Here is a 12174-nt window from a genome sequence, read left to right as displayed (position 1 = left end):
AAATTCCCTGAATCATGAGTATATAACCTAATCTCAAAACTGCCTCTTTCTTGCTCTCCAGAAGCACGATATGAAGTGGAATGTAAACTTTGAAAAGACGAACAAGGGTTAAGAGAAATTGAAAACAATAGCTCAATGAAACAAGTAATATCTATTCTCCCTCCCAATTATTATTATTTAAATAATGCTGCAAGTGTCCTTGGTGTTTTACAGTCAAATGATTGCCTGTGCTTTATTTCTAAGGTCTACCTTGTCTTTACCTTTGTGGTAAGATAAAGTGCTTTTATTTATTGTTTATGCAAGAGCACAAATGGGCTAAGAGCACTGTGCTATAGCTGATCTCATCACAAGAGTACCCAAGAGCACATTCTAATACCAGAAAGAGACAGACAGAGGAACTCACATAATTATACAATATAAACATTGCATTAGACTCATTAAACCTTAAGAGAATCCACAATTCTAAATTATACATCAACTATACTATCTATGTGCCTTGAGCTTTTTGTAATTAGATGCATTTTATAAATAAATATATTATATTTGTGTTTCTATTGCCCCCATAATTTGTATTTGTTATCTCTGCTCTCTACTGAATAGAATGTCTGACGTATCATAGGAACACAGAATTGCAATAATAGTGAGAACAATCTACAGTTGTTTTGTCAGGAACAATGGCCAGTTCCAGGTGCTTCAGAGGGAGGTACAAACAAAATCATACTGAACAACTGATATGCCTTGAGAAGAAGTGTCGTCCCAAACCCAGTAGTTGGCTTATGTTGGGAAGCATGAGGATTTATGTCTGATGATTATTTTTTTTAACCCTGCTGATGTTGTGTGGATGTTCTTTATTTAAATACATAAAGTGTTTTTTATTACCGCCAAGCCCTTGGCCTCAACAACATACTGTGGCAATGAGTTCCCTAGGATAGTTATGTGTTGGGTAACAAAGTATTTCCTCTTATCAATTTTGTTGTCTTCCAATTTCATTAGATGTGTCCTTGTTCTAGCATTAGGTGAAAAGGCAAGTAGGACTGCCCCATTTACCTTCTCTGTAGTGTTAATTATTTATAAACCTCTACAATATCCACTCTTATTGGCCTCATCTCTAATTACATAGTCTTAATCTGTCGCTCCTGCTAATCTTTTACACCTGTTAAAGTGTGCATATTTAGTGGTTGCAGCCTGCAGAAACTATAAACGCTAATGCTACTACATGAGCATGAATGTTCAGTGGGTTCTATTTGCTTTCACATTCCACACTTAGTTCAAGGGGAACTCTCTTCTCATCTGATAACGCTGCCACTTACACTCTTGAGCTATCTCTTTCACAATGTTCTAGGAGAGTCACAGGGCCATTTGTGAGAAGAGCTTCTTCGGTATTCTGCTGCATCCTCCATTGCTAAGGGCATTGTAGCACATCATTTCTCTCCCTCCTCCTACAACAGACTCAATTCATCGCTGGTATAATATTTATGAATTAAGAGAACTAAAGTCATACGGCGAATTTGTCATACTCGTCGATAATAATAGGATTCACACTCATGATTCAAGGGGAAATAATGGATGTAATAATTAACCATTCCATTTCATGGTCTCTGTTCATTATCCTTTTCAATGGAAATGATGTGTCTAAACACAGCGGTCTTGTCGACCTTCCTGGGATGGCTCATGCTGTGGATATGTCAATGCAACAAAAGACAGATGGCTTTTTCAATTCTATAGTTTTCTGGAACATTTGATTTAATTCTTGCCCTTACCATAGCATGATTTACCCTCCCTGGTAAATCCTTTCAAACACTGACACACAGCACCATCTTCCAGGAGAACACACTGGGCGTTGACATTGCATTCTAACACAGCACAGTCATCTCGATCTGTAGCACAAACAAAATCAAAGTCCACCACACTGACTAGTTCAGTTAGGCAAAGGAGCAAATGGATTTTTAACACAAAAGCATGGACCCCTAGGGTTAACAATGACCAGCTAAGACAATTTTAAACACAACTAACCAACAACTCATTTTCCCAGCGTAAGCTGGGTGAACAACTGATTTGGCTGAATCCCAAAATTGTGTAAAATTTTGGTGAATAAAAAAAATCCATTTTGAGTTGCGCTAACATGGTTGTTGTTTTTGTTTTTGTTTTTGTTTTTTTTACCCAAAATGAATTTTTCCAGGCAAGAGACCAGGCCTCTTTTATAACCATTAGCCCAGTGGCTAGAACACTCTCCTGGGACATGGGAGACGTGAGTTCAATTCCCCCCTGTGCCTGATGAGAAGAAAGGCTTTGACCTTCACAGTGGCAGTTCATAAACTACAGATTTTTAAAGTACAAATGTTCATAGCAATTAACTTGAGATAAAAGTGTCTAGGCAAGAAAAGCCGTTAATCCCTTTTTGGTTTTTCTGATCCAGTTCTTTGTGATTTACAGTTTTCTTGTTAAGCAAAAATCTTCTGTCCATATTTAATCCAGGCCCCTCTGGATCTCACCTTTGGGTGGTTCTGACTGGACTTTCCAATTTCACATCATCCATACCTAAACCTTGATTTTTGTTTATTCTCCCTGGTGGTTTTTACAGTTTGATCCCTCCTTTCTCTAAGCTCCACCACTCATCTCTGACCCAGTTGAATAAACCAATTTGTATCCAGCTCAGAATTTCACTTTCAGTACAACAGACGTGACCCATGTGAACCACAAAATTGTAGATCTTACCAGACACCATGATTTCAGCCATCAACAAGTGTTGAGTCTGTAGCTCCTCCCCATTGTTAGTATCCCCATATGTCCCACTATTCAGTGGACTTTGGTATAAGGTTTCCAGTGTTGCTGTTTTATTCTGTGGTGCTGCCTTCTTGTGTACAGAGATACCCCCTGAAAATGTTGAAGAAAGTAGAAAAGATAGTTGAAGTCCACTGACTCAAAGTTCTGATTTTTAGTCATACATAAATCAGTAATTCACAAGTCACAGAATCTGTGGCTTTCTGTTTAAAACAAAAGTCAGATTGTTCTCATTCTGGCCTGCTCCCCCAGGCCTAAAATCCAATCAGTGGTTGGCTTTCTCAAATACAATGGGAAGGAATTAAATTAATTCCCAGATTGCACTTGAAAACATTGGATGTACATACCTCAAGGTCTGTGTGTCAAGGTCTAATACCATAGAGGACAGATTCATATGTTACTGCCCCAGTGGTCATCCACTGAGGTGTAGAAGAGTGTGATTTTTTTTTAACTTTTTAAAATTCCTAAGGACGGTACAGCAATTCACCTTAAAGGCACAGCAATTCACCTTCACAAGATACTGGCATGTTCAGGTGAGCCTGACTGTATAAGGCAGTATGTTATAGGGAACAAGAGAAGAGGGAAGAGAGTTGATGCTTTTTTTCAGTCTGGGGGTACCATATCAGAACACAGAATCATAAAAATTAAAGGTGTGAAGAACCTCTGATCCATCCTGAGGGGGACAGTAAAGAATTGTAGCTTACAGTATATTGACTAGCACTTTGTCAGATGCTTAACTACATCGCTCTCCCCTGTACTATAATCACTCGAACGAATGTGAATCGTTGCCCCCTACAGGATAGAACATGTCAGATTTGCGTAAGTTTTTAGCAGCTGAGTTAGTGGAGCTGCTTCTTTAAGTTCACTGAGGAAAGGTCTTAATTTTCAGAGACAATTGTTGTGAATTCTAGCCCCTTATGTTGAAATATGTTGTTAAATACAGGTCCTTCCTACCCTTAATAGAAACATGTTGCACACATCCAGGCTCTGACACAGACACAGCCAACATGATTCAGTGCAACCACACAGCAGCATTTTTTCCAGCTCAACTGTGTGCCAACCATATTGGCTTGTCCACACTTAGCACAATGCACGACCAGTGTGTATGAATGCACTCCTGGAAAATATAAGCAGTTTTCCCAAATGCCTCAGCTGTTGATGCCAGGGGCAGAGCACAGTTGGTGTTTTTCCACCTGGTGCAATGCACTTTGGTAAGTTGTCAAGGTACTTTGAGAAATTTTGCCCTGCAGAACCAAGTTAGAGCCTGACAATCATGTAATAGTCCTGCTCACATATGAAGTCAAAACACAGCACATCTACATGGTTAGGAATTGTGTGTAAATCATTTTGCATGCAGACATGAACTATTTGCAGAATCAAACGGGTTACAAATTCAGTGAGAATCTGTAGTGCAGACATCATTTAAGTAACACTTTTCTAGAGCTCTCTGTTGGTGGATCTCAGTGTACTGTACAAAGGTAGGCAACTATTATTATCCATATATTACAGATGGGGAAATGGAGGCACAGAGGTTAAATTACATCCACATTCATACAGCAGGTGAGTGGCAGAGAGATGCTGATTTGACTTCCATTCAAAACCCAGAGGGGAAGGGGAGAGAGAGAAGAAAGGCAGGGGAGTGACACAGTAAGAAAATGCCTATCAAAGGGAAATAAATGCTGTTTTCAAATGTCTACAAGGCTATGACAAATTGTGAAGAGTAAGAAAAATACATTACATTATTATTTGACAGTATCCTTTGAAGACAAGTTTTTTTTCATGACTAAAAGAATATGATACCTGCTGCTGTCTCAGGAATATTCAGAGCCTGACAGGTTTTTCCATTTTGGGTTTTCATAAAGCCTTTGTGACATGAGCAATGGGCAACTCCAAATCTGTCTTCACAGATCTGATCACAGCCTCCATTCTCATGACGGCAGGGATCTGCCCCTAGTGGAGAGACATATGTGCACCTTAGCAGGATGCAGCCATACATTCTGAGAATCCTCAACTATTAATTATCTTATCTTACCTGGTATGAAGCAGTTAAGAAATTAAAAACTGACAGAGAAGAGACTGCACTTTTTTTGTTAAAATGGGACATGTACAATAAAGTCTATGTGTTACTGTGGGACAGTAAAGCAGAACTGCATGCTTTCCATCATATACAGATATACTTACAGATATTATACATGCTTTTTATTATTGAACACCTGGAGCCCTAATGTCCTCTATAAGGCTTACTTCTGTGCAGGGGATAGTAAACACTGGGTCAAACTGTGACTGCCTTGTTTACACAAGTAGTCTTATTGAAATCAATAGGACAACTCACTTTAGTAAGGTAGATGCAATATGAAGTTGCCTGCAAGCTCTTCCCATGGGATGGAGTTTGTCCCTTGCAGAAAAATCAAGTGGTTTGGCCCTCAAACCAAAGAATCTTTGAGGTTCCACAGATGCCTTTTTGGTGTTACTCATCACTATTATTTGTATAAGGAGAAGGATGCTACACAAAGGCGATAGATGGATATCAAGAGTGTGGTCTCAAGGCAATTGGTCAGGTTAGTGCTACAGAAAGTATCATATTCTTAGCTTGAAGCACATGGCTTTAGAGACGCAAGATCTATTAGCATTAATGGGGGAGCTGCATGTCCAAAGTCTACACACCCAGCTGAGAACAAACCCACTAATGCCCATGAGTTTCAGAGGGAGGATACAACAGCAACAGTTTTCTCATGATTCTAATGAAAGCCAGTCTGACTGTGCATGTGGAGCCTTTTGAAAATTCTGTTTCAGAGATGAACATTCCCTCCTCTAAATATCTATTTACCAATAGCAGTGAACATAAAAAGGAGCCCGTAAGGGAATGACTGCTTAACTTTTGCAGTATACCTGGTTTCGCCAAAGGATGAACTACAATCACTGATGAGGGTCTCAGCATGCTGCCTCGGAGACGTACCCTGTTTTGGCCGGTCTTCTTGTCCACCCTTGTTAATGAAGGCTTAGCCCAGTCAGAGAACCAAATGTGATCCTCAAATACTGCTACATCAAATGGATGGCCTAGAAAGCAATTATACTCTTCAATTCCAGTTCATGTTCAAGTTACACAAGTCAGCACATAACCAAAATAAGTATCCACACCCATCTTTCTAGAAACACAGCAATACTGTAGAGATACCCATACTTTTATGTATCTATGATGGAACAAATCAGGGCCCATGAATGGTTGTCACTGTGTTCATGAGCAGTGGCACCCTGCTCTTCCTACTCCAAAAGCATAGGCCCTTGCCTCTCAAGATTCTCTTTTAGCTGTTACCAATGCAAAGTTGTGATACAGCTGATTCAATTTTGATTCCATCCTATAAGGAACAGTGCTGTGCACGTGTGTGTACATGCACAAGCCAGTATACTACACCATTCACCTACACGGCTTAGAATTAACCCTTACATTTTCAAAATAGTGCACAGAGTAGCAGTTTTTCCCTTGGTAACTAAAGCCCTGCATGGATACAAAATTTATATTTGCAAATGCGGATATCTGCAGATATAAATCATTATTTGCGGAGCTGCAGGGCTCTACTGGGAACTGCAGCAGCAAAAGCAGCAGCCTGTCAGGCCACCACTCCCAGGAACCAGTGCCCCGCACCTACAGCTCCTCTGGGATATCTGTATCGCCCCCAGCCCCGCTCAATGCACTAGCACGACCAGAGACAGCTGCAGGTGAGCCTGGTGCCTGCCCCAGTGGGCAGGGTTGGGGGCGGAGCTGGGGGCAGTACAGCCACACCAGAGGAGCTGCCGGCACAAGGCACTGGCTTCCACGAGCGGCGGCACAACAGGCTACCGCTTTCATTGTTACGGTTCCCAGCAGAGCCCTGCAGCTTTGCGGATACCAATTTATATCTGCAGATTTGGACACTTATTCCAGGATAAATGTGTCTTTCTTTCAGTTTAGCTTAACCCCCTTCCCAACTAAGGGGGTTTAGCTAAACTAAAAAAAAGCCACTTTTATACCAGAATTAGTATGTCTACACAGGGGGTTTTACCGGTATAACCATATTGGTTTCAATTCACACTTCAATTTATATCGAAGAAATGTTCCTACGTGGACAAGGCTGTTTACTTTTTCTTAAATGTACGGGATTTAGGAATCCTTTTCTATCCCATGAGCATATATCCTCAAGTCCTACTCCCTTGGCTTGATTCTCTTCTTACTTCAATTCATGACATTTAAGTTTGAGTAACTAGCCAACATCCTAGTCTTCATCCAAATATTGAATCATTATTTTATTACACATAACCTGCACCCTGGTTGAAACCACAATCCTCCCATTCCACTGTGGACATCAGGAATTTAGCCTTCACAGTTTCACTTATACTTAACCACAACTTAAAAATCAAAAATAAAGTGGAAAATGATCCATTAAAAATAAGAAAAAAGGATCCATCCTACAATAATCATGTAAAAGTATGTACCATTACTATGCATCTCCAAACACAATAGGGACTGTATAAACAAATAAAGGCCTTTACCGTTGGTCCCCTAGAACAGGTGCTTACATCTTTGTTTTTACTCACACTACAAAACAGTCAGAATGATGGAACAAATCTAGGAAAACCTAATCTGCCTTGCACGCAGCTGTCACCGGATGCCGGTACATTCTACTCATTATTCACATATGAGCTGTAACTACAGCGACACTAGATGGCACCCGTGCAATAAGAATGCATACTTACCCAAAGTATGTATAAGTATTTAGATACCATTGGGAAGATTTGAAGTTATATTTGTCCAGGGTGCAATGTATTAATCTTAAAATGTTCATGGGTCCAGCTGAGTGTTTATCAAAGTATGTCATTTAAAAATAATATACAATTATATACATACAATACTTCACACAAACTATCTGAGACCACACATTTTAAGACAGAGACAATTAAAAAACAAACAAAAACCCTATATAAACCAGACAGAGAGAGAGGGAGGGAGAGAGAGAGAAAAAATAAAATTTTAGACAACCCTCCCCTGGTCCCATTTTTAAGCCATAAAACACCAAGAGTGAAACACTTGCTCTACTGAAGTCAAGGGCAAAATTCCCATTGACTTCAACAGGACCAGGATGTCACTCTGTATCTCTTTTCCCCTTCCGATGCACAGGTCTGATGTTCACCAACCTAAACACAATCTTATGTCTGATGTCACCTCTCTGTCTCCCAATACACACACCATAGTCTCAGATCCATCTCTTTTCCTCCACTCTCCTCTGATGTTCCTTTCTCTCGTCCTCTCTTTCGCTTCCCTCCCCGAGAGATGCTACCCCTTTGACAGCCACTGGAGAACAAAGTGAAACTTACAACAGGTTGTCAGGTTTTTCTTTGCAGCTCAGCCTGCCTGACTCAGATGCAAAGTGGAGTTTACCACAGTTTGTACTTTTCATTGTCAAATCTATCACAGAGGGGACAAAGAGGAATGACAGGCCAGAGTAGCACTGGGCGGGGAGGGGAAAGGAATGCCAGAAGGGCACTCCCTTCTGCCCTATTGGTACCCAAGGGACTGGAGAGTCCTCCCCTCTTTGCAGGCAGCCCTGCAAACCAGTAATGGGGAATCTGGCATAGAAGAGGCAACACAAGCCACACCAGGGAAAAAAAGCAGCCAAGTACTATGAGATGGCTGCCTAATGTGGTCTCTGGCAGAACAACACTACCACAATACTGTGACAGTGTGGTCATTATACACGAAGGTCTATTTGAACCCAGACGGCAGTCCTCTATTGATCCATGACCTGCCTTTTGGGCAACACTGCTGTAGACTAACTACACAGTTACAAAATATATGTTGTCAACAATGTGACAGCATCCAAGGGCAATCACTGCTCTATATACACACACAAACAAACACTAAAATGTGGTTTATTCTAAATGTATTAGACTATCAGTTATCCTCTGCTGAGGCTTCTGTTCTAGCTTACAAGGTGATCCTCTCTTGTCTCAAATCACAGCAAGGCTGAGCAGTAATAGCCACCAGCATCTTGCAAAGATTATCTTTCCATTGCCTGCAGTGCATGTATTATGTATTTAGAGACATCTGCAAGTTGAAGACTGTATAGACATAGTCCTTGGTACAAAGAGCTTAACATCTAAAGGCCTGTTTTCTCCTCTCACTTACACAGGTGTAATTCCATTGATGTATGTATGCTGTGAAGCAATGACTCAAGGGACCAACATATCATTTTCTTAATGGGATAGATTTTCTAGGGAAGGCAGCACAGAACTCTGTGCAATAGATTTGGGTTGGTCTCTTACAACTAGAGGATGATTAATAAGGGTTATCTCTGGTACAGGTGTTGCTGAATATACTAAATTCTGCATTGACTTACCTACTACAATCCCATTAACCTCAACTGAGCTACACAGAATGTAAAACAGTGAAGAATCTGGCCCATAATTAACATACACACAGAGACATATACATAACAAGTAATCATCAACCCCAAAACCTCACCTACATCATTCTGTGTAAGTATTCGGCGTTTAGAACCATCCAGATTTGCAGTTTCAATAACAGACTTTTTAGCATCACACCAGTACAACTTGTCAGCTAAGCAGTCGACAGTAATTCCACTGGGCCAAACCAGGTCAGTGCTAGCTATAACCAGACGATCAATGCCTTGTAGGGAAGCACTTTCGATCCGTGGGTTGACCCCCAAGTCAGTCCAGAATAATCTCCTTTAGTGAGAAAAACACAAAGGAGTCAGTAAGCAAATATGTTTTCCCTTCACATTTATCTTGTTTTGGGGAATTCTTTCATGACAGACTGACTGTAGCAAGTCAGGCACATGGCAGACAATACATAAGGCACCTATCCTGCAAACAAATACTTAAAATACTGATCTTTTAAAAATTGTTTTAAGATCCCAGATCATTACATTAAATATATGTGTGGTTGTGAACATAATTCTGTTTTTGCAGTTTAAAATAAAATCTTTGAAAAACCATTACCTTGATCTGCTTCTTACCGAGTTTAGGGTTCTGCGTTTCCCTTGCAACAGATGATAAAACACCCTACACCAATGGAGGGATTGCTGCTTTAGGCACTGTGATAGGAACAGCTGTTACAGGGCACACATGGAATCCTGAATGCACATCTCAGTAAGCAAGTCAGCAAGGAAATTATTTTCTTCTATTTTGTTTTATATATTAAAAGAAACCAATAATGAGCCCTGGGCCAAATTTTTCAAACTAACTAAAGATTCTTGATGCTCAATTTATGGGTGCCCAACTGAGATGATATAAAGAAGCCTGATTTTCAGAGGTTGAGGGCTCAACATTTTCTGAAAATCAGACCCCTTTAAAGTGACTCAAGTTGGGCACTTAAAAATTAAGGCATGCAGAATCACTAATCATTTTCAGGCCTCAGATTTTCCCTGGTGTAATCCCAGTGACTTCAGTGGAGTTACATCAAGGATGAATTTGGCCAAATTATCTGCCTTTGTTAAATGTACTCATATAGGCCCCAAATCCTACAAGCAGTTCCTCTGACATCAAAGGACTGCTAATGGAGAGTATCATTTGTCCCACAATGTTCTTGATACTCTTGTTTGACTTTGAATTTCATCTTTAATACTGACCTTTACCATCATGGAAACTACCATAGTTCTTTGTTGTTTCTTTAGCCTTTAACTTCTCAACAGGGAAACTTTCACTAGGCTCTAATTCCAGACCCCACCATACCTGCCCCTCCCCAATACATCTTTTGCTTCAACTTTGAACAGTGATTCATCAGTTACTGTTTCAAAAATAATCATCTTGTCAACAGTAATCAAAAGTCGCCTGGACTTCTGCCTGCTTTTTCTGGAACAAGACCATAAAACTTCCACATCCTGTGATACACTATACATAGGTCAATCTTACTTTCAACTTGAGATTTTGCTTTATTGCCATTGATAATTTATGACTAGCTTGCCAAACTCAGGTGTTCCTAAGTGTTTTCCCTAGAGACCTTCTGTGTTCCATACCCTTGTTCCATCTTAACTTTCAAATATTCCAAAAATTTTTATTTCCTGGATGGAGTTAACAAGATCCACCTACTCTTTTCACTTAGCGGTAATTATAGTACACTTTCTTGCAGGATAAACAGACCTGACATCAAAATGACTCAGAAAAAACCTGCATCAGGTTTTAGAAACCATCCTGTTACAGACAGGGTGAAATCCTGGCCCATATGAAGTCCATGGGAGTTTTGCCATTAACTTCAATGAGGCCAGGATTTCACCAATAACCCTAATCTATCACTTGGTGGTTCTAATGTCCCTATCAACATACTATGTATGCACCAGCAGATATGTAGTTAAGATATAAGTGCAGATACATGTTTATAATCGTGCACCTTCACATCCAGTAGATTATTGTGGATCTGACTTCAAAGACGGCAACGTTACTTAAAAGTGAGTATGATAACTGCAATAAAATTTCTTTCAAGGCTCAGCATATGTTGTCCTGCAAATTATACAATCCTTTTTAACTAACAACATTTACCAGTGAGGGTGACTTTAACTATATATATGTATTTGCTTAGTTTTATTTATATACAATTTATCCCCGGTGCCAGGTGCTAATTGTACAAAACGCATAGTAATAAAATAATTCCTGTAATTACTCAACTAACAATAGCCCAGCAGTGAAAAAGAAGCCATAAGTATTTTTAAAAACTGCTTCTAGATTCCCATTGCTACAGCTGCCCACCCACACAAAACCAGAGAGCTGGCATGTGTGGTCCCACTGTGTCCCAAATGCAAATGTGTGTCTCTTTACAATAAAAGTCATAGTTCCTTGAAGAAAAAAAAGTCGTCTACTGTTTTCTTCCTATTCCAAGGTGAATTGGGTGCTGATTGACAATGATGAACTGATAGAACTGGGTATAGCCAAGTGATGGCAGGTGCTCTGCAAACTTCTCCCACTCAACTCCATCAATCTTCACTCTCAGCACCTCCCAATTACTGTTTCACTGGGCAGTCCACTTCCAACAGTGGGAAGTGGACAAGTATTTTAGGATTAGATCAACAAACTCAGTTTATGTGGGACAAAGGCAGGACCTGAACACTGGCCTCCTAATTAGAGAAGGGGGAAAAAAGCTTTAATATTTACTTTCCTCACCACCTACTCTTAGATCAATAGTATCTATTACTTCTTACTTAGCTAGTGGGTGAACAGCAATCCCTCGGGGCTGGAAGATGTCCTCCTTGATGATCATTTCTCTGTGCATTCCGTTCAACTCACTCCTCCCAATGTACGACTTCCTGAAATATACAGGACACAATTTGAGCCATTACTGCTATCATCTTCATTCCCTTCTTTAGCAAAATATACTGAATTTTTAAACTGTCATTTGCTTTAGCTGAC

The 12174-nt window shown here is 40.1% G+C and overlaps 1 protein-coding gene across 4 annotated transcripts in view; it reads right to left on the bottom strand.

Annotated features, from left to right (window-relative positions):
• The window catches only part of EGF (epidermal growth factor), a 98662-nt gene that overhangs the window by 26297 nt on the left and 60191 nt on the right, over positions 1 to 12174 (bottom strand). For 3 of the 4 annotated variants that reach the window (XM_034771517.1, XM_034771516.1, XM_034771515.1), the window contains exons 13-18: positions 11967 to 12071; positions 9278 to 9501; positions 5671 to 5838; positions 4582 to 4731; positions 2716 to 2874; positions 1761 to 1877 (exon numbers count right to left, since the gene is read on the bottom strand). In XM_034771517.1, coding sequence (XP_034627408.1) covers positions 1761 to 1877; positions 2716 to 2874; positions 4582 to 4731; positions 5671 to 5838; positions 9278 to 9501; positions 11967 to 12071 — 923 coding nt within the window. The remainder of the gene's footprint in view (positions 1 to 1760; positions 1878 to 2715; positions 2875 to 4581; positions 4732 to 5670; positions 5839 to 9277; positions 9502 to 11966; positions 12072 to 12174) is intronic. The other variant, XM_034771518.1, reaches the window with a different exon arrangement.

The sequence above is a fragment of the Trachemys scripta genome, chromosome 5 (genome assembly GCF_013100865.1).
Source record: "Trachemys scripta elegans isolate TJP31775 chromosome 5, CAS_Tse_1.0, whole genome shotgun sequence".
In the NCBI taxonomy this organism is placed as follows: domain Eukaryota; kingdom Metazoa; phylum Chordata; order Testudines; family Emydidae; genus Trachemys; species Trachemys scripta.
The sequence above is the reverse complement of the archived record's forward strand: the minus strand, read 5'-3'. Positions and strand labels throughout refer to the sequence as shown.